Here is a 23,371-nt window from a genome sequence, read left to right on the forward strand (position 1 = left end):
AAAACATGACTTTTGTTTCGCGTGCATTGTTGTTTTGATCTGTTGGTGTTAGCTTAATGTCAGAAGTTCAATAAAGCCAGCTGAAATGTCGCAAAAAAAGGACTTGCATGATGCTGTCAGAGGTGGAGAAGCTCATTGAGCTCTGTCTGGCCCTGGCCATGTCCGTCGCAGCATCTAAGCGCTCTTTCTCAGCTGCGCAACACCATGACGCAGGAGCCAAATGTGATAGCCATAAGTGACCTTATGGATGAAAGCGATGTCTCGACCCTGCTTAAAATTTTCATCAGAAGGTCAACAGAGAGAAGGTCCACTTTTGGAAATGCATGAACGTCCTGAGTCATGAGCGCAGACTTTTCGTTTTTTCATTTGTGGTGTATTCTATGTCCTATGTCTGGGTATGTTAAGTATCACTACTGAATAAACGACACATTAAAGGGTACAAATAATGCTGTTTTGTTCCTTAAATGGCTCGATTTAGTTATCAAAGTTTTCTTAACAATAAAGATGCCGTGTTCGTCCATTCTAGTTCTCTTATAACTGCATGCTATTATAAAATAACTTCAAATCAAGTCCTAAATCATTGATAAGTGCGTGCCTCCCCCGCCCCCCCCCCTCTCAGAAAATAGTTCCGACGTCCATGCTTTTAACCCCCCCCCCCCACTTTGGCTGCCAAGTTGTGAGAGATTATTGTCAATTAGGAAATCTTGTTGTTGAGCTGTCCAGGATATTTCTCAAATCTCCTCTCTGCCTCCTCGCTGAATGCATCACCTGCAGGGGATGGAAAACAACAAATACCTCAGTCAAAAATGTAAAGAAAGGGCAAAACTTAAAATTTAACTCTCATAGTTTTAGTATTTACGACCACTCACCAATATGGCAGTTATGGAACCATATCCGATGCCCATCATATTTGCAGTTGCATTTCATGCCATTGTTCGTGAAGTCGCTCTCAGCCACTTCATAGTTTGGATTGATCACAATCTGAGGAGGTCAGAAAAGTAAAGTAATTTATTCTTCTTCCCTTCAAAGCAAACTTGATACTGTCAAGGCAATGAGCAATCAAAAATCAAAATGATTTTATTTTCCGCAGGAAAATAGCCCAGGCAGTTAAAACATGAAGCACAACTGAGAAATCGGAAATTTGGACAGGACGCTAATTTCTACTTTATCCATCAACGACATTTAAAGGAATAATGAGGGAAGCATCAATTTGGGGACAAAATTACTTTCCCACACTAATAGGAAGTCTCAATAAATTGGTGTGCAGTCAGTATACACACACACACACACACACACACACACACACACACACACACACACACACACACACACACAAATACACACACCACCACTATTCCAAATACCCCAGTCTACTCTGGCTGAGGTGCTGCACTGGCTTAAGCAGGCACAGCCCGCCCCTCTGCATCAGTTCTAATGAAATCCAAAGTTTAGCATTTAGCCAGTTTAGCAAGTGTGACATTATTAGTTTATGCCTTCAAGTTCAGGATCACTAAGTATTTCTAATCATTTCACAGAAAATAATAAGAATTCCATGAAGACTACTTAAAAAATCCCACTTTTCCTGTTGGGTCAGATACTGGCTACAGGTGATGCATAGCACAAGACAAATCATATAAAACCATATGTTTGTAGTTCTCGCTTTTCTACTCTCACATTCAAACATCACTTTAATGACAAATTCACATTAGCCAGGTGGGTATTTTTTTATTCATTCCACTAAGGAAGAATGGGCAGCTCCAACATTGTTAGACAATAGATCGATCGAGGAATCGTTTCAGCCCTACCGAGTTACTGTAGTAACTCGATTATAAAAAAATCCTCGAGCCAAAAACTCGAAGCTTTGTTAAATTCCGATGACAATGCAGGGATCATTGTTCCACACGGACCGTTTCTGAGGAAGCACACCACTAGAGCGTGTTACACATAGATATATAAAGAAAAAAAGAAAAAGAAAAATCTTTATATTTATATGTCTATGGTGTTACTCATAGACATAATATACGTAGATGCCTCATAGAGTGACGCTGCCTATTGGAGCTGACGTATCAGCGCACCCGCCATCTTGGATGGATCCCCAATGCTCCCCATTGCATTTATTTAGACTGAGCAAGGTGTATATCCCCAACTACAATAATCATAACTCCCCGAATTTCTACTGGATTTTCACACGGTTTAGTTTGGTACAAACGGCAGAGATTTAGTTATGATACAGAATGCTGTCACAGGATAAAAATACGTGCTTTCATGCTGAAAGACTTTGTATTATGCTCTTTTATATTTTAATAAAGAAACATTTGATTGTTAATTTAAATTTATTTCTAAATTTACATTCAGAATTCAATTGACGTGATGGTGGAGAGCCAAGGGGCACTGGCACTTAAAAGCACTGTAAATGGGTAAGTTGCAATAAATTTTGGAGTGTTTGAAGTGTTGGAGTTGGAATAAATACCTGTATGCTTTTTTGAGAAATAAAAGCCAATTGCTTGATCATTTTACAGCCACATCATTTCCGTTAAGCATTATTTTAATTGGTTGTTTAATAACCCAAAAGAATATTTTTTGTCCGATTAATCGATAATAATCGGTAGATTACTCGATTACAAAAAGATTAGATAGCTACAGCCCTAATCAGAAGTTTAGGAAGCGGGCCTTAAAGGCACAGTGGCGCATTTCACGGAGAAGGGGACAAGAGGTGCCGGAGCAATGCAAAACATGAGGAAAAAACTGTAATTTGAACATTAGAGCCTGCAAACCTACTCCCTCAAGATAAAATGATAAACGTGTAGGTGAACATAAAAACTGACTCTTTACAGTAACTGGAGAAGTAATGGGTGCTGTCTCTAGGTTTACATTAATCCAAGCTGCAAAAATGAATAATTTTAATTTTCCCTGTATTATACTACAGAACACCCAAAAATACAGACTACTTTTGCTTATTTTCCTGTAACCTGCAGAGATAGGCTGAGCTGTGTTGTGATAAACCTCAGCATTTTGTATTGTGTAAAAGGTCAAAAGTCAGAGATCCCTCAGTGGAAGCTGTTTCTTTACATGTCCTACGTTGACGTACAGTATTTTAGTATTTATTTTCTTAAATTCTCTGACTGGCAGTACCTGCTGTATGTTGTTCATTTTCAGTGTCACACCCTCACCTGCATAATGTAGTTTCCAGGTTTGACGTCTGTGATGTCAATCCACTGACAGTCGATGTCGTGACGGTACAAATCCCAGCAGCCAACAGTTATGCCCTGATCGCCAAAGTTGGCACACTCGTATCGTTTAGAAACGCCTGAGTATCACAGATGAAATGAAGCACATTACTTATGAAAGACCAACAAAGTAATGGTATTTATCTAAAATGACTAGGAACACATTCAGTGGTGATGCCAGTATGGTTTGGAAAATGAAATGGGTAATTATCGATAAGTCATTAAGGACCTGCGTGTCTCAAAATTTTCAGGATATCAGAAATCAAAACTGTTATCTATGTTATCGATAATTTAGGTCAATTGCTGTTGGCAAAGACTGTCACCTATCAAAGACTCACCCTCTTGACAGTCTGTATCTTCCAGGCAGAAACTGGCTTTGTGACCTTCTGCGACCTTGGTACCGTTGGCAGTCAGCAGATCATAGTGGGTGAAAATGTCCATGCTGTGATAGTGGCTGTATAAAACAGAAAACAAATGTGATTGTAAAAGACCAGATTTGTATCTAAAATTAGAAAAAGTTGAGATGTCAAGATGACATCTACTTTGACAACTGTCCCGACAAAGCAAGTTTTATTCCACGTTACTAAACAATGATGTTTGGTTTTTCTGAAATATATCATGAAAAGTGAATTAGTGCATTATCTTGATACAATGAATGTTCTGTTTGGAAACCTACGGACCCTGTGTACATGTTAATGTTACCTGTAATGTCCAAGAAAACTTTGTTGCAGATAAACTGCTCCCCCCTCAGTAACATCCCTTGCAAAAGATGACCTCCCCTTGAGAGAAAAACGCACCATGCTTCACAGGAACAAGGAACCCAACAAAGGCTCCGAGGTGCTGATGCTGCCTCCAAACTCCCATATCCCAAAAATCAATCGAGTATTGAGTTTGTACAGTCTTGTTGCAAGACGCCAAATATTTTTTTCCTTTAACTTTTGCTCTCATCTTTACTTACTTTAACCCCATTTTTCTCTTTTTCTGTGTACTGAGATATAAACCACAGCCACTGATATAAGACATCCAGAAATGCAAAAACATAGTTTTGACCAAGATGAATTAGTTCCTCAGAGCAGAAATGTCTATTTAAATGTATGCCTACAGCTCTCACTTAGGGTGTCTTTTATAAAGGAGATCTAGAATTTTTATAACTACGACTTTACCCATGACAGGCGTGCCAGACCCACGAGTGCCGGCCAGCCTTTGGCTTGAAGTCAGCTCGGCCGATGTTGTGAATCTGAGAGGAGAAGCGGAGCAGGCGCCGGTGTCCGTACGGCCAGTTGGCCTTAGAAGCAGATTTAGAAAGGCAGTCCTCCTCTGCAGCGCAGTAAAGCATGTGCAGAGGGCGATCCTCAATATAAACCGTCTGCTGGACCAGAGACGCATTCAAGACGAGATCAGAGGCCGCTGGACACAGAGGGGAGAGTAGGATAAGAGCTGTTTTATATTACTGGGATACTAAAAGGACATACAGAAAGTTTTCCATACTTTTGTATTTTTAACACTTACCTACTTACTTAAACTGAATATCTACGTTTTTTATTTCTAATAAATGTGCAAATCCTGTCCAAGCTTTGTCACTTACGACGTATGTGTGTAGACTGACCCAATTTTTTTTTTTAACAGAATCCATTAGTTAGTTTAAAAAAAAAATCATTTGTATTAAAATTATGAACAGAATGAAATAGCTTGTGCGACCAAGCTGAGACTGTTTGATTCTGTTGCTGCCACTCACTCTCTGAGCAGATGACTCCAGCTGCGAACTTTGCAGCTGCTTTCTGACAGCTGAGAGTTTTGTGATGCTGGCACTGACTCAGAGACATCTCGTTTCCCACGCACTTCACGCCACTCATCGCCATCTCCGTCACATTACTGCTGTCCCAGTACCAGGTTTCCTTAAAAGGGGGTTAGACATTAACCAAGAGAAGCAACATTTGCACGTGGAGCTGCAGACAGTTCACCGTGAAGCTGCTGCTCTGAAAAACAGATGTGCGGAACTTGGCTGCCGACTGAGGACACAGTATAATGCTGAGTTTAGGAGAAGAGAGAATAACAACTTTGTTTAGATACTTAAAGATCCAATACATCATACTAGTTACAGTACTGAAAACCAGTCTTTACAGGAAATATATCAGTTAAACCACTAATAGTTATATTTCTGAAAAGAAGATTTTTTCTTCATCGCTTTGGTTGGCGCTAGAAGTGTTTGTGTTATGTTACTTGCCTTCCTTTTAAAGAATGCTAAATTATTATTTTACCGAAAATATTTAACAAAATATTAAATCATGACCTTCTGAGCAAAGGATTCTGACGAGGTCAAATGAAAATGACACAGAAACAACAAATGAGGGACAGAAAAGTGTATCAGCTCATAGCAGGACAGAGTCAGGGCTACACAACTGAAGAAGCTATCTGAAAGCTAACATGGCGCTGTCATTGGGTGTAAGAAATCCAGAACGATCTCCAAATACTCGTTCTCTTCTTAAAGTCGTGTAGGAAAGGTCTTCCAGCAATGCCAGAGCAGTTGCAGTACACACGGCTGCAGTTATATATGACACAAATACAAACAAACAGAGCAAAAATCAATGAGAAGAAAAAAAAAAAAATCAAACAATTGTCTGATTGGTTTTATGTTAAACCCTGCATCCATTCATCATATCAGTGATATTTAAAGATACCGTTGTTTAAATGAACATAAGTACACCTAAATTCACAGATTTCCTGGTTTATAGTTGAGCTTCAAAACATCAGCATTAATCTAGTATCAAATTCAATAAGTTGCGCTGATGCATGTTTGTGTAATCTAAAAAACACCAAGACTAAAACATTTTTGGCACAATTTGAAACCCTGTTTGTGGTGACGGGAAATCAAACTTTCTTAGGACAAACTAACCAAATTACCTCAAGAAAAACAATTCATATCGAGATAATGAAATCATTCGCCCGTTTTCACTACAAAACTAGCTTTGTTACGTAGAGATAATGAGTTAAATAACTTAAATAACTGACTTTTTTTTCAAGCCTGCCCTCTCTGTGTTCAATTTGTAATTAGCATTCATTTAGCATTCTTAGTAGCAGAGCCTCGGTGTGCCAAAGGAAAGTTTAACTGGAACACATTCATTTCATCTTTTAACGCAAACAAAGCAGTGTTTAAACTACCACACATTAAACAACCTTTCACTTTTGCTCCTTTGTTACCTCGTTATCTGTAGAAAAATGAACTGTGGAAACATTCAAGGCGACTCATTGAATCATTGATTTACACTTTTACTTTTTCAGCAACATGATGACAAGATGGAGGTATAGTGGCATAACTATTAACTGTTCTTATTTCTGTGTGTATCCTATATGTTTGGTCATGATGCACCCCGCAGGACATGGGCATTCATTATCTAAATAAGTAATCTCTTATTTACGTGTGTGGTCCAACTTACATTTACAGCATGCATGGAGTAGCCGAGCCCTAGCTGCCTGCAGACCACCATGGCCTCCTTTGTGGTCCAGCCTGTGCTGCACACTGTGCCCCACTTGGACCCAACCTGAACCTCGACCCGGCCCTCATAACTGTTCCGGCCGCCCACTATCCGGATCTGCAGAAACGTCCTACTGGGAGTCAGTGAGGGGACACGCTTCCTGTCCTGTCTCTGAACTGTCTGAGCTCGGACTACCAGGGTTTATATGCAGTCTTAAGGCGGTGGGAAAAGTGTTGAAGAAGCAGCGGTTTGATTAGTCTTTTCTAAATGAAGAGATCAATGTTATTTCCAGATGAGGTCACTACATGGCTTCGGCAGAGAGTGGCTTTGATTTGAAACCTCATGTGAGTCTGCTATGGTCTGCTCACATGGAACAGACGTATAAGAGACACAAAGTAAGGGAAGAAAGATTACTGCATATGGAATGATAATATACTGTCATATGTTAATGCAAGCATGGCCCTTCAGTTTCTGCTGTTGAGCCAGACACATGGTTACGTGACAGTAAACACACTCCTAGCGCTGCTGCCAAAGAGGCTGCAGCAAATCTCCGAAACAGACAACCAGCTGAAACTCTTAAAGAAAGTCTGTGTCTGGAGTTTACAAAGGAGCAGATCTGAGATTAACAGTCTTAGTTCTGGGGTAACTCAGAGGAGAATGGAAGAAGCTCACTTAAAATAAGCTATGAAAGACTCAACAGCAACAAGGATGAAAGGCCATTTGGTGTACCTGACAGCATATTATATTTGCATATGCAATATATGCAGTAACAAAGACAACCATTAGTTATGCTGCAGAAAGCTGTTCTTGGTGGTGTTAATAACCTACTTGCAAGCCCTGGTTAGCGTAGCCCAAGCCCATCTGCCTGCAGGCCACCATGGCCTCCTTGGTGGTCCAGTTCTCACCACAGATCAGACCCCAGCTCTGTGTCCCGTTGGAGTCTGAGCTTAACACCTCCACGCGGCCCTCGTAGCGAGTTCGTCCTCCTGTGATTCGGATCTGTGTGAGACCAAGGGGTTAGGCCCCACAGAGCAGAGCGTAGATATACACAGGAGCCGGATCTGATTAAAACTCCATCTTAACAGGCTGAAGGTTTCTGTCAAAAATATCACAGCTGATGTTTCCAAAGAGCTATGAAAGCCCAAGGTTTAATCAACTGATGGTCTGAGCGTCCCTGGTTTCACTGATTACAGGACGGTATCTTTCTTCGTGGAGTTTTGAGCTCGGCTTGTGTGTGTATCTACAGGAGAAAGGCACGACTGTAGTCCAACTATGAAACCACAAAAACTAGATAAAAAGTAATCACTGTTGTCAGAAAAAAGCTTTTCAATTCATTACAATTTCAAAAACTACCTTGAATCATCTGTTTTAAACAATCTAATTTGTTTTGATTTTGATCTGTTAAATAAAAAACAAAAAAAAGTATTTTTTGTGACAACAGCGAAGAAGAATTATTAGTTAGCTATGATGTGAGATTTCAATGCAGCCATGTGCTGCTTGTTATCTCTAAATCTAACATCTCCATACATACAGAGAAGACTGTTAGAGCAGCACTGACAGATGAATAAACCAAAAAAATTTCCACTTCTTAACAACCTAAAAGAAAAGAAAAACTGCACAAACATCTCAAGTAAACAGCTTTAAATGAAAAGGTTTTAGTAAGGAGGTTCAGGTCTGACCGAGTTCTCGAGGCCCATGTACGGCACGTTGCAGCGAACAGCAGCATCCTCCATGTGCTGACAGTTCTCTGACGTCGTGTTTTTAAAGGGGCAGTTCCAGATGGACTTCTCATGGCCGAGGCACTTCACCTCGTTCATGTAGATGGGGCCCATTCCTGGACAAAAAGACAGAAAGTCACTCAAAAGTTGAGCAGATCAAATTTAATGTTTGGAGCAAGATAGACCAGATAGATTTTCAGGCTGAATGTTTATGGAAAAACAAAGTAAGCATTGTAGTCTTGTTTGTGGAAGCCTAAAATATACCGTTTTAAAATATTCTTAACAGCAACTATAATTTATGTCAAATGTATGCAGGCTCTGTACGTCGCAACCACTGCAGGAATTACTGTGTCTCGATTAAAATGAGAACAATCCATGTTTTTTCTGCTCTTTGGTCCTCACAAAACTATACTATCAAGTCTGAGTATGGTTGAAACGTTTTGGGCCAAGCAACCCAAGCAAACAGTGATGTCTTTTTTCTTTGGATTTTCTGTTCTAACTTTCATCATAATAATACAGACGCACTCAAGACACACATTTTGATAACTGCATTATTCCTGTATTACAACTGTCATGTTTCTACATACTGATTTAGAAGTGAAAAGGTCTAGTCTTGCATGCCTTAAACTAAATACTGTATAAAGTACCAAAGGATACAAATAACCCAAGTAATGATTTGGGAACATGAATGCTCTCTGTCAGTGACAATCTGCTTTACATTTACTCTGGAAACTCTCACTCCATCACTGTTTATCACCATAGGTCAGTGTATTATGTCATTTCTGTGAAAGGAATTCCTTCAGCAGCACTTTCCGGAGACGTTTCTTGGACTAATTTAGCAAGTTGGTGGTCTGACATCAGCTCGAGCACTGGACAGGTATGCTGATTCCTCTCACACATCCATGACAAGTCCCTTCAGCCAACTTCCTCTGCGGTGGAAATCATAGTGTGCACACATAAGAAGAATTATCCCCCTCCAGCATTTCTGAGAACTGATCCTCAAAAGACTGCTTGTTTCTCCTTTGATGGAATCTCTGGGCACCTTACCCAAGTACACACTCACACCTCCATCTTGTAAAGGAAAGTCACTAATGAGAAACACACACACCCACACACACACAGGTAGACACTCACACACATATTGAGGTTTCTTATGTTAAGCTTCCCTGGCATGGCTGGACATGGGGCACGCCTTTAGTGGCTTTTAAAAAAAATGTTGTCTACATTAAAATTGGGTGATGCCAGTTATCTTCAGAAGTCAGATATTTAGTTCAGTTTAGTCCCCCTGAGTACAATCTGAGGGTCAAAGGTGGTGTTCATGGCCTTTGCTTAAAGAAAAGAAATTTAAAAAGCATGTTTGGGGTTCACCAAAAGCCATCTGATACTTTCTTCTCATGTGGAGAAAGGTAATCTGGTTAGGCTAATAGTGACCTTGCTGGCCATCAAGGAAAACGCCACGTGCCACAAAACCATTACTTTGAGAACACTACAAAGCACGGTGGTGGCAGCATCATGGTGTGGCGATTTTTAACACGGGCAGGGCCTGCTAAATTGTTCAAAATCGAAAGAGTGAAGAACGGTGCTATATGCAGACAAATTCTTGCAGAAAACTTGTCTCAGTCTTCCAGAGAATTGTGACTGGGACAGAGATCTGCCGCTGGCTTTACACAGGCGTGTGCATAATGTCATGATTTTCCCTTTGGCTCCCATGCTGACAGATTAAAGCATCCACACCAGCCACATGTCACAAGTGTCCCAGCTGCGGCTCGAGCTGCACTGCAGCCACACAGTGTTGTGGAGTGGTGACATTTTTCAACAACTGTTGGCCTCATAAAAGCAACGTTACATCTTTTATACTGCAGCAGCGCCGCAGCAGAAAGGTCAGAGATGTGAATACGCCAAAAGAACGGAATATAACAGTTCAGCAAAAACACGTGCAACCCACGCCATGCTCCTGGTGGGAAGCTGGCGCAATAAAAAAGCAACTCGTGTGTGTTTTAAGGAGCAACCAAGTATCTTGAATCTTGGAGCAGCCAAGTCACAGCCCAGACCTCACAATTATTTCAGATTTGAAAATGGTTTGCACTTTCAAAGTGGGAGGCATGCTGTGTCGATCAGGTCGTTTGTCTCTGTGTGGCCCTGTGATTGACAGGCGACCTGTCCAGGGTGTTCTCTGCTCTCACCTCTGCCCAGTGACAGCTGGAATAGGCTCCAGCCCCCTATACCTCTATACCCTAAAGAGGATGGATGGATGGTTTTGTTCTACCTTTGTCAGATCCTTGCCGTTACTGCCATTACCCTTCTTCAGTTCTCCATTGCTCATGTTTTTTCCATTGTTATGTTGTTTTATTTATTTAGTCATTTGTATCTTAAGTTTAGCTGTTGGTTTTTACAGATCATCCGTACTTTTTATTAATTAAAAAAAACAAAACATTTACTATCCATTCGTTGCTTCCGGACTGCTGTTTCCCACATTCGGGTCCTCCAAACCAGTCTCCTCAGACTGTGAGAATAATAATGCTGTGCTCTGAGGCAACATTATAGGAGAAATGTAAAAAAAAAAAAAAAAAGTGAAAAACTCTTTCATGGCACCGTGAGCAAGAGGTATTTAGACAATGACTACGTGCATGAGAAAATTGGAGTCAGGAAAGTAGTAGAGGATGTTTTGTAATGTGCTCAGAAAATGAGCAGCGAGCATCGTTCAAACTGTAATTAGCTTTAATTTGGAGTTAACTCCTGCCTGCCATTCCTTAGTTTATACCTTCTCCATGCACAACATTCCTTTACTTATGAAAAAGCTGAGGAATCCCTGTAGGAATTTTGCAGGCAGATTATCAGGTTTGCTGGGAGAAGAGATCTCCTGAACAGCGAGGCACTCGACAGACAGCTGGTCACTGAGCTCAGCTCTGAAAACAGTTATAAACACATCATATCCCAGGTGATGGGCAGAGAGATTTACTGTAAGGCACACATTCCACTGGGCTTCAGTCGTCTCAGTCAGTAATTGTAATTACTGTGTAAGATATTGAAAGGCACAAGAATCAGAGACAAGAGTTATCGAAAAAACAAACCAAGAACAACTTAATTATCTGAATTCTAATCACCATTTTACATTTTCTACATAGTTTAAACTGTTTGCCTTGTATTAAGTAACCGAACAGCACGGTGCAGATGAATTTTTCTGTTTTTTCTGTCTTTTAAATCTTTCTTGCTTAATCATAACATTTGACATGGACTGAAAAACCCGATGCATTTTTACCCCTACACTTCCTTTAGAGTCTCACTCCTTACCTTGTCCCATGCGAGCGCCAGTGAGAGCTTCCTTTGCGCTGCCGAAGCCGAGCTCCCTGCAAACAACGCTAGCTGACTGCAGGTTCCAGCGGTCATCACAAACCGTCCCCCATTCGGTGTCCTTCAGCACCTCGACCCGACCCTCTCCCCGCCTGGCACCTCCCTTCAGCCTCACATTGTTCTTAACAACAAAGAGAAATACAACTGAATTTGACCGAACACAAGGCTGGTTATCATTCAAGTGTCCTGACAAATATGAGCGGCCATTTAAACGGCCTGCTTACTATGGGATAATCATTTTAAACAATATCAGCCTATGTATACATTTGCTAGAAATATACAGTATTATGTGTTGTCTCGACTTTACCGAAGTTTTCGGTTTCTTTTTCAAACCGCTGTTTTGCATGAACAGCGGCCCCGGCATGCAGCTGACAACAGCCGGCATGCCTCCTGTGCAGGACTTTGTGGCGTTTGGCTTGCTGAACTCCAGGGGACAGGCTGCCAAATGGACCTCAGTACCGGCACAGGCAACAGAGTGAATGTAGAAGTAGTTCTTCTGACGCTCCAAATACAACCTGAAGGGAGCAGAGAGAAGGGCAGGGAAAGTGGTGAATCAAATACCGTGTGACTAAATGCTCAGCTGTATTCACAGAAAACTGTACAGAGAAAATTCAAGGCCTGAGACATGGTGTGTTTAACTAATACATTAACATTTTTTTCCATAAATGACCACATGAATGAATGGACAAAACTGAACACATGCTTCTCTGAACATTAAGGACAAATTCACATTTTGGGAAATACACATTATTTGCTTTCCTGCTGACATTTGAATGAGACGATAGATGCCAATCTAAAGTATGTATGGTAAATATGCAGCTTCACATCGTTGGCTTAAAATAAAGTCTACAAATAGGAAAACAGCTGACCTGGCTCTTTCCAGAAGTTACAAGTCCACCAATAAAAATTCACCATTACCAATTTCTTTATATATATTATTTGGTCAACATACACATTGTTTAATGCAAAGCTTGCATCTTGGCTAAGACAAAAAAAAAAAAACTCCACAAAGCAGAAAACATTTTTTTCACAGTTTTCTGAGGCACATTTGAATCAAGAGAGAATCCACCTTGTCAGACTCCAGGCTTTCTATTAGCCAAAATGTAAAAGGTTTGGAACTATCCGTGTCTTTTACTGGTGTGATAGAAAAGAACAACAGCAGCTCTTTTCTTCTTGATCTGATTGGCCTGCCCTGTTCCAACCGATTCTGTGGAGGACCTCCCAGATGGTTCAGTGTAACAAACACACTTCAGATGTACTCATAGACATACTCTTTTTTTTAATTTATGTTTGAGCAGAGCCAGGCTAGCTGTTTACCCCTATTTTCTCATTTTACTGCCAGCTAGGCTAGCTCAATGTGGCATCAGTTCTCTTATTTAAATTGCAAGGAGAGAGTAAGATGATTTCCTAAGTATCTCCTTTCACGTTACAACACCTTAGACTGAACATGTTTGCAAGATTTTTTAGATTTGGTTGTACGTTTTTTTTATTCTCATATGATGCCTCGTTTGCAGGGCAGCTGGTCAAACTGAAGAGGACATAGGATGGATGCGCTGCAGATGTCTATTTTGTCTTATACGCATTTCTATGGTAAACCTCCTTGGTTTTATCAGTTTTAATGGCATGCTGTTTGTGCGATTTGTAGAAGCAGCATTAGTGTGGGTCTTTCCAGACACTTTCAATGTACCCACTGAAGTGTTTATCCTCACATTACCTTTTGCCAGCGCTGCTCTGTTTAGACTTAGAGTTAGCTTTAGCTTTGGATGTCTGCCTGCAAGGTAAACATGGGTTAGACTGCACAGTTAGGGGGAGAGAACGAGGTGACAAAGTGACAAAGAATCATAGAAACAAAAGTTCCATGATGCACAATTATGTTAAAACAACAGTTACACCGTTTAAAAGTATGTGCCAAATTCAACACATCTGTTAAGCATCTGTCTCCACAGGTACAAATTCACTCTTAAAGTACATCTATCCCTGTGCCTTTCTTAAAGGTGCTACAAAGTTCTTATGAGTTGGATACCAAAGCCACACAGTTTAGTTGAATCAGACACATCCTTCATTAATGCACTGACATAAACACAAACATGATCAATGATGTTTACCGTAGTTAGTACAAAGTAGAATATTCTGATTGTTGTTACATGTTTGTGTCAATGTGAACATCAAGTTACCACATTTGACGTTTAGACATTGTATGGCACTGCTTTATGTTTGGAAGAGGTATACATGAAAAGTAAAGTCTAATCCCACTTTATCTCCTTGGCCCCACCCCTCTAGGGCTAGCTAACCAATACAACCCGATTCCCAAAAGAAAAGGGACACCTAACCCATTTACCAGAATGTAAAACAGAGGGGAAAGTTAGCCTCCATGTGTCTAAATCCAGGTTTAATAATCAAAATACGATCTGCATCGGTGAGTTTTTCCAACTCTGTGCAGGCCTCCCATTTAAATTTCATAGCCTGTGTTCAAATTTTGATTAGATAGTTTTATGAGGTTATGATTTCAATCTAATTCAAACTGCCAATAACATAATGAAGCAAGTCTGAGAAAAGCTTAAGATACTGCCAGACCTTTCTATTTTAAAGAATTCAAGTGATTCTTTATTTTTCATTTTTTAAAAACCATGAAAAGACAAAAAAACAACAATGGTTAATTATCATTATTATAACTGATGATATTATCTATTGATCTATTTTTCCTTTTCAGGCAGTCTTTCACCATCTTGCTGCTGTGAATGTCCTCCAAAGGCATCAAATGTGCATTAATGTGCAGATGAAATCAGTCACCTTAATTTCAGATCATAAGCTTTTCTAAAGCTTTATTTTTTGTGGGAATCAAAAGCTCTGGGTACAGACACAGATGGGAAGAGAAGACTGTACATTGTCGACTATGATCTTTTCATGAGATTAAGAAAAACATAAAGAAATTACCTAAATAAATATACATCTTCATCATATAGCAAATGCTTTTCTTCACATTGCAAACATCTGGTAAATATCACGACAGATGGAAATATTTCTTAGAACAGCTGGCTATCCAGTGTAATTACTTATTTTCATCTTTTTAAAGCTCCTGGATATCAAGTGCAATTGTTCAACCTCAGGACACTGCAAAGCAAAAGCATTACATTGGACTGATTCCCAAAAACTCACAGTCTAACGTGGCAAACTCCAACCATCTGGCACTCTGAGTGGTCTAAGAAAAACACAGGAAATGATTTGCAGACTCTACCAGATACAGCTCTCGTCACATGGACTCTGGAGGCTAAGGCTTGTGACTCGTTCAGTTTAGGAACCCAGCACCTCTTCCAAAAAAGCATGCCATAACCAGGAATGTTTACAACTACTGTAAAAGATTAGAATGAGTACGATGGGAAAAACGAGGTCTCTGCAGGTTATGCAACACAGATTGACAACTGTGTAGTAAAAAAAAAAAAAATCAATAAGGATTATGAAACATCTAACAAAGAGGTGAAAGTTATTTTTGTGAAAGGAATCAAACACAAAAAAACTCCTGATTAGGTTTCAGTTTCAATCTGTGCCATAGAAGTAGTGTTGTTACAAAGAGGAACAAAAAGTGGACCTCCTAACACAGCAGCATTTAGTTACAACCCATTCACATGCTACCCATCGTAATGATATGTTATTAGAGAGAGGGGAAGAAACATCTAGCTAAAAACAGGAGCTAAATGGTTATTGCCTATTTCAACAGGAAACCCACTGTCAAAACTACGGTGAACAGAAGGTTGACAGGAGTGGACGGTGGGTTTTCCTGGGAAAGTGTACCTTCCACCAGCTGAAACGTTAACCTTTGGACCAGACGTCTTCACAGCAGCTCGCTTTTTGAGACGTCTGCAACAGTGAGACAGTCAAATTTCATCACATACAGGAGAGAAACTACATGCAAACACACACTTAAACTGGCTGCACATGCGCTCACACACGCAGTCTCTGGGCGATAAGGGTCAGCGGGGGAATAACATTTTTCACATTCCACTGGTCTCCAATATATCACTTTACAGACTTCAGGTCACCAAAGCTTGATCACAATTACAGTGCCGGTCCTGCCGCTCAGAATTTGGCTATTCTCTGCATCTGACCTTCTCCGAAAAAGCAATTCCTCGACCCTTGACCTTTCCCAAGAGCCTCACACACGCCTGAGAGAAAACACACGTTTCCCCTCATGCAACTGTGAACCATCTGCAGAGGATGAATACAATGGCCTGAACTGGACAGCAGCCAGGAGTGCGTTCACTCATACTGGACACACAAACTGAGAGAAGATAGTGGAAATGAAATCAGTGTTCTCACAGACAACACTGCAAAAGAAAACTGTGAATAGGTCTTAACTTCTAAACATTTATCAAATATGGTTTATTTCAACACTATGAAAACTGAACAAACTGTTCAAGCAATAAAGATTTACAGACTGAAATCACAAAATCACAATCACAGTGAACTGAAACCCCCCCGGTGTCACAGCAGCAGATTCTGAATCAAAAACAGTTAATAAACTGCCTATCAAATGTGTTTCCTTTTACTTTCAGTTCAGGAGTGATTCAACAAGAAGCTAAACACAGATGACTGTACTTTGATCCTCTGCAGGCACTTAGTAGTGATCAAAATTTCCTCTGCAAAGTAAGGAAGCAGAGGATGAATTATGTGACCTGACAAAGACACATGTGAAAAACTGTCCTGGCCTTAAGATCATTCCAAACCAAAAGCAAAAGCATTCTCGCAAGAAAGAAATAAGAAGAGGAAAAGAACGCTGAGCTGTTCACTCAAAAACTGTAACTTTTGTTGTAAATCTGACTTTTGGCAGATCGCAATTCTGCACACGTTCCCTCCCGTAAGCACAGTAAACAGCAGTTACTATAATGTCTTCTTTGCCAAACAAAGGTCGAGATCTTGCTTGTGGTTTGGTCAAAGTGTTGCCACTTTCCTTCTCAGAATAAAGCCAAGGGGAATGTCGGAGAAACATCCGGCACTGAGTGGATAAGCATGTCACAGCCACTGTTCCAAGACACGTTCCAGTGGTTTAATGTAACTGAAGGGGACATTGGAAAACAAATCTCCTTTTCCTGGGATTGAAAGCATATGTTTGGGTGACCGAAGTCACTTTCACTTCCAAAACAACACTGACATCTCTTTTCATGCCATCATGCCGCTCAGATTTGCAGGGTGAACAGACGTCTCTTCACAAAGTTAACCAGCTCAGTTTAGCTCCAACCTCAGATGATGCTGCATTCGCTGTACCTCGAATGTAGGAAGTTGAAACTCTTTCAAAAGCAAACATTGGTTGAATATTGCCCAAATAAGCAACAGTTGTTAAAACCTACACAGAACACAGAGGAATGGAGAGACAGTGATGGGCAGTTGCTTACCTGCTGATTTGAGTCTGAGCAAGAAAGCAAATGAACTGAACATCAAAGAAAACCATGACATAGCCACAAAGACGAGCTGCAGTTTTCTTCAAGAGAAAACAGATTAGTGTTTTTAGTGCAGTCTTGCATCAGAGATGTATGGTCTAAGCGCTTCCATAAACAGTACAAGGCTGTACAAGGCTGCCTCTCTCTGATTTGTTATAAACCATAGAAAAGTGGTTAATTTGACAAACATGAGCATTCCATTCATGACAGCCTATATGCCTTTGAGTTCTTCAAGTTCGAAATGGTCTTTCCCACTTGTGTAAAAAAAGTTAGCAGTTATAGCCTTAACCTCCCAAACCCACATCAGTGTCAGTGTTCATGGCTAACGCTGAGCGATTCACTTACTTGTAGAAGTTCTTGTTGACCTTCCTCTCATGCGGGAATCCCAGCATTCCACAGACCACATGGGTGTTTTTGATCGTCCAACCAAGGTCACAGATCTGTGCCCAGCCATCTTTGTATTTCACCTCCACCACACCTTCAGTGATGGGCAGCTGCTTTTTGGCTGTGGCCACGACAGGCCGCAGTCGCACCTCCTCCACTTTGCTCTCGTCCACTTGTGCCTGACGGAACAGAAAAATATCAATAATTCTGTTTATGAAGGAGGCAATTACTGATTAGGCTTCTTTAAATGCACTGTATGTGAACAGTGTGAATCTACTGGACGTAATTCTAAAACAATGTTAAAAACACAGCAAATCTAAGAGGTGTGGAAACATTTCTTCATCATTCAAACTGAAGGCACATCTCTTAAACTCACACACATGACAATAAGAGACTATAGAGAGAGTTATAGCTGTAACAAAGAGTCATTCCAGGTCTAATCCACTCACTCATGACTCAAGAGTGCAACAAGCGATTATCTGTAATTCCCATTTTGCAATGACTCACTTCCGTTGTGGTTTATTTGGAAAAGTGAAAAACTGGCTGCGGTCACAGATTAAAGTCTGGTCGGCACATTTGACCGTTGGCTAACAGCAACAGACAGAAAGGGGAGGAAGTTCTGCAGATGAAAACCAACCCACTAAATCTTATGAAACCTTTTTAATACTATACTTCTGTTTGACAAAGACACATCATCCAGTCATTCAAGCTGTTGCCAGAAATCTGTGGAGACAAAGCACCAGGCTAGCCTAGTACACCTTGGACTACTCTGTTATATAAACATAAATCAAAGAGTGGAGGCTTCTCAGCCAGAATCCCGCTTAACTGTGTCCTTTGACTTGAAAATCAACATCACATTTACAGAATTATTCATGCAAGAGGGGCACGTTGTAACTTTTCCAGAAACACTCTGTTTCAAATTCATTCAGCCACCAGTTCCAATAGAGAAAGCATGAATGAAAATGCTGTACCTCTACCTGTGGGATCAAACAGCACCAACAGGGGGCTATTTCTGTGATTATCACTTCTATATTGGGCCTTTTACAGGAGCTTTGATGAGGAGAAGAACCAAATAAATAATCAGTAAGGGGACTGATGCTGCCGTCTGTTCTGAGAACACCACAAGGTTCATTTGGAAAGCTGTCAATACACTAAATCACCTCAGGACAGTACAGTTCAAACTACTGCTTTGAACAAATGCACCACATGGCGTTGAACAGAGCTAATCAGCACCATGTGTGGCAGCCACAGGTGGAGTTCTGCAGACACACTGAATATCCCCTGTGCTACTCAAATGGCCTTATTCCTATCATGTGTAAGGAATAAGAGCATGTGTAACTTAGATCAGCCTCTAAATCAAACCTGAGCACCACTTACAAGACATTGATTTAACAGAAAAAGTACTTTAGTAACTTACATCAATAACGTTCGAGTCCACAAAGCCGGGAATCCTCTCATCTTTGCACACAACTCCGGCATCTTCATCATGAGTGCAGTCACTGTTGCCCCAGCCACGAGACTTGCAGGATTCAATGCTCTTCTCACCTCCGTTACACAAGACGTTGTCCAGCCAGATTTTTCCTGCACAGGCAGCAGACAGTCATTGAGACTCCAGCACATTCCCAGGCCTGGGGAAAACTATCAGTCCAGGCCAGGGAGGGACATACATAACTCTGGTTCTCTGGGATCTCGAGCTGCACTAATGCTGGAAAGTGTAAATGCAGTCCAGTCTATTTCACATTATTATTGGCAATGATTTTCATCAGAATCCATCTGTCTTGAGGCTGATGGGGGGACTTGCACTTAAAAGTGAAATGTTTCCTAAATTCGTTAAAAGGTAACAAATCTCATCAGCTTTGAAGTTGAAATAAAGATAACTCTTGATATATATTCATAACAAACTTGTAAGTCAGTAGGTTTTTTTTTCTAAATGTCATTTCCCTTTGGGAAAAAGAAAGATTTTCATTTTCATCTTCATTTTCATCTTTTTGTGGCTGTGGTTAAGGGCTAACATAAAATGCTAAAATGGGATCATTAGAGTCAGACGTTATCCTGAGGACGATGAATGTCTTTACAAAACCACAGTGGTGGAAAAAACCTGCTTTATAATCCTAAGATCTGTGCTGCTAGACAGACAAATACAATGCCATAATAATGGACTCTGGTTAAGTGTTTGTTTGAATCTACAGGAAATGTGTGGATTTCAAATTGAAACTGACTAAGTTTAGACCATCTTCATTTAAATCCGGGACATATTTCTGTTGGCAACAACTAAATCTGAAATATGTGAATGTTCCTGGCATGTGCTTTTTTTTAAAAAAACCTGTCATTTTGAATGCCGTAAATGCCCAAATTGGCTGATCACAAAGTCTATCGCTAAGTGGCTGAAGTCACTCCTACCTTGACCTTTGCCGTATTTGGCGCTGTGGGTCCACCCCGTGGCTTCCACGAAGCCCAGATGGCGACAGAGCACATGAGCGTTGGTTATCGAGAAATCGTCATCGCAGATGGTTCCCCACTCCCCCTTGTAGAACAGCTCTATCCTCCCTTCGTTGTGTTTTCGAGGATATCCAGCCAGTCTGACCTTAAGCCGTTCAGTCTGAGATCGAGGAGATGGAGAGGGTGTAGGTGTCGGGGAGACTCTGTTTGGTGGTGTGGTCTGGGTTATACAACAAGGAAACCACAACCCAAACAGAAGGCTGAAAGCAAACTGTTGCCTGAGTCTCGACTTCTCCATTATTTCAGCTGAAAATAATCAGGAAAAACAGGAAATGTCAGGAAAAAGTATTTTTCTAAACAGGAAAAAGACAATGTCAAGACGCGTTTAAGGACACATTTTCAAAGAAAAGAAAAAATGCTTTGGTAACTAAATTTTCTTCTTTTTTAAATTCTTATTTGATAAAATCTGAATCTTGTCAAGGTATAAGTTGACCCTTTACACACTGATCATGTTGCATTGACATTTCTGACTCAACACCTTAGATTTTGTGCACTCTGATGTGTCTAGAACCCAATTCAGCAAAAGTTGGGAAGCAGAGACTTGTTCTCAGCTAAAAACCCTGCATCTCTGATGGTATGGAGCTGCATTAGTGCCTTTAGAATCTGGAAAGGCACCATCAAAGCTAAAATGTATATGCAGGTTTTGGAACAACATCTGCTCCCATCCAGATGACATATTTTTGAGTGAAGGCCTTGCATATTTAAGCAAGACAATGCTAAACCACATACTGCATCTATTTCAACAGCATGGCTTTGTAGTAGAAGAGTCTGGGTGCTGGAACGACCTGCCTGCAGTCCAGATCTTTCACTCACTGAAAACATTTTAGCATTTAATTTAAACCATCTGTTCAGTGTCAATGTCATTCTGGAGGGGTAGCAGGAAGAATTCAAAATATGTGGGCCTCAGCTTGCACGTGATCGGGCTCAAAATTGAGATAACGCAAATGTTTAACCTGAACTTCTTTGGTATGTTTGCCCCATTTCATAATTTTTCTGGACATTTTTTTTGTTTCAGCTATAAAAAAACAAAAAGCATAATTTTTGACCAATTTTTCCCTACACGCTAAAGTCTTCAGCGTACCCTCTTTGACAATCTTATACAGCTCTGGCTGGTGCATGATGGACACCATAGGCCCGCTATTGATCTCTTCTAAGCTGTAGGTGATTGAGTGTGTGTGGGGGGGGGTTGTTCCTCAAGAGTTCCTCAGTACAATAGTGTGACATTTAAGTTACCCTTTCCAAAACATGGTCTGAGACTGACTAAATTCTCTGAGACCAATTTCACAGTCTGGGGGGGACACATGTTTACTAAGCTTTGGCCAGCAGGGGCTTTTAACTGTAGAACCGCTGTGTCTGAGGCTGCAGACCTCTGATCATGTTCTATTTCTTGAACCTTCTCCAAAATTCTCTAAATTTAAATTAAAAAAAAAATATATATATATATATAAGCGGCTCACAAAAAAATCCCCATTCACTCAACCTTAAATCACCTCGTGATGATGGTTGATGTTGGATCATTAATCTGAAGTTACGAATTCACTTTACTCCGAATCAACTGATAATATCATATCAAAGTGTTTGCCATCGTTTGCCATCAGTCCCTTAGACCTCCTGATTTTCTAAGCTGCTGGCTGGTCTCCACCAAACAGATTAAAACATAAATATAAGAATCAGTTCAGAAGAAACAAGAAAGTTTACAAATCAAACAAAATGTAATATTGATATTATATATAGAGAGAGATAAAAAGCATCTCTTACATAACAGTGACTGAAGACTGGCCTGTATCTGGGTTTGATAAAAAGCCAACAGTAACTATCAGGCTGTCTGGACCTAATTTGAACCAGCCATTCTCTTGCACACTCTTTCTCTTCCTCTCTCGACCCAAACCGAACCAGTGAGTCTCCATTCCAATGTGCTCATGGATCAGGTCCTGTGAAAGGCACAAATCCGCCGGGCTGAAGTTGCCTGGATCAGTACAGCTCAGAGCTCCCACATACAGAACTTTTGGTAATCACAAAGTCTTACCCTGAGATACTGCACGCCCACATTCCCATCAAAAAGGCTAATCACCACCAGAGATCTGCACAGTTTTGTGGACTTAAATAAAGCCCAAGCTTCCACTGATAACTTCCATCTATTGTTGAAGCACACTGTTGACCTCAGAGGAAACTGGTGAAGCTTTATCTCTGAAAAACTGCAAACGTGGTTCACATCACAGGGCGATGAATGCATGATGGAAGAAACTCCACATTAGCAGCGGGCAGTAAGATGCAGGCTGGGTGCGTTGGCTTTCTGGTTTCATCAAACTGTTAACTGTAAATGCACAGAGCTGCCACCCAAAAAGAAACCACTACAACTGAAAACTTTTGGGTGGGTGCCGTTTGGTGCCTTATCATCCTCCAACAAAATACTTGCTTTATCATTTTAGCTCTGTGAGTCACCAGGAAAAAACCCACACGTCGTGACTGTTTGTACCACTGTGAGCAACTGGACCAAAATTGATTTACCAACACTCACAACAGCAGCTTTGATACCTCATTTCGGTGATTACTCATTAAAGACGCACTGGAACTGGTCAGAAAAAATGGCCAGTATCGGATATTACCAGCATGTAATTCTGCAGGATCAGTTTAACTTGGGGTGAAGCAAACATAATGTCAGAGTTTTTTTTTTTTAATACCAGAACACAGCATATATTTCTAATAGCAAGAATGAGGTTAGAGTAATAAACTTAGCTTGTTAGTTTATTCTTACAATATAGACATTTTTTACTCACTTGTCTTGGAACAGCTCCAAAGGTTTACATCTATATCAGGCTTACACAGTAAGAATGATGAACTTTCTTACCTTATAATGCAAATATGAGGAGGTTGTAACGGTTCCAGTGGAGATGTGGGGGAGCTGGCTCTTAAACCTGAGAAGCTGATTAACTGAGCCCCCTAAGATAGAAGATGAAATACTATCCCGTTTTCGTTTTAGCTGATGACCTCCATCAAACGCGGGCACAATTTGCGGATATGGCCAACCAACTGCCAATTACTTCTTAAAGCGTTTTTGTCTGTAAATTGCCAGCTGTGCAGCTTTCGCCGATGAGGAGGAGGAGAAGGAGGAGGCGGCAAGCCCAGAAGGGGCTGGATTTATTCCCTGGAAAGACACTAACCCTTTTCATGGATGGTTCTGTAACAGTCTCTCCTCACTTACGAAACGCTAAAAACGTGAATATCTCCCGTTTCACAGGCAGCCTACGTGCCTGTGAAGGCGCACGTGTACGCAGACAACCGCAGGA

General features: G+C 40.7%; 1 protein-coding gene across 3 annotated transcripts; it reads right to left on the minus strand.

Moving 5' to 3' along the window:
• Positions 1-658: 658 nt before the first annotated feature.
• On the minus strand, positions 659-23,251 carry loxl3b (lysyl oxidase-like 3b). 3 transcript variants are annotated; one of them, XM_075488115.1, is made up of 15 exons: positions 22,933-23,250; positions 19,986-20,330; positions 19,003-19,166; positions 17,547-17,764; positions 12,077-12,284; positions 11,710-11,890; positions 8,380-8,534; positions 7,529-7,699; positions 6,662-6,817; positions 4,963-5,122; positions 4,391-4,634; positions 3,566-3,681; positions 3,171-3,307; positions 870-981; positions 659-768 (listed from the first exon to the last, which is right to left on the minus strand). In XM_075488115.1, the coding sequence occupies exons 2-15, from the start codon at positions 20,320-20,322 to the stop codon at positions 695-697; spliced, it is 2,433 nt and encodes an 810-aa protein (XP_075344230.1). In that variant the 5' UTR covers positions 20,323-20,330; positions 22,933-23,250; the 3' UTR covers positions 659-694. The 3 variants fall into 3 exon arrangements, with proteins under 3 accessions (XP_075344230.1, XP_075344229.1, XP_075344228.1); XM_075488114.1 differs by lacking the exon at positions 7,529-7,699 and having other exon boundaries at positions 22,933-23,251; XM_075488113.1 differs by lacking the exon at positions 6,662-6,817 and having other exon boundaries at positions 22,933-23,247.
• Positions 23,252-23,371: the final 120 nt, after the last annotated feature.

Source organism: Odontesthes bonariensis, chromosome 17 (genome assembly GCF_027942865.1).
Source record: "Odontesthes bonariensis isolate fOdoBon6 chromosome 17, fOdoBon6.hap1, whole genome shotgun sequence".
Lineage (NCBI taxonomy): Eukaryota > Metazoa > Chordata > Actinopteri > Atheriniformes > Atherinopsidae > Odontesthes > Odontesthes bonariensis.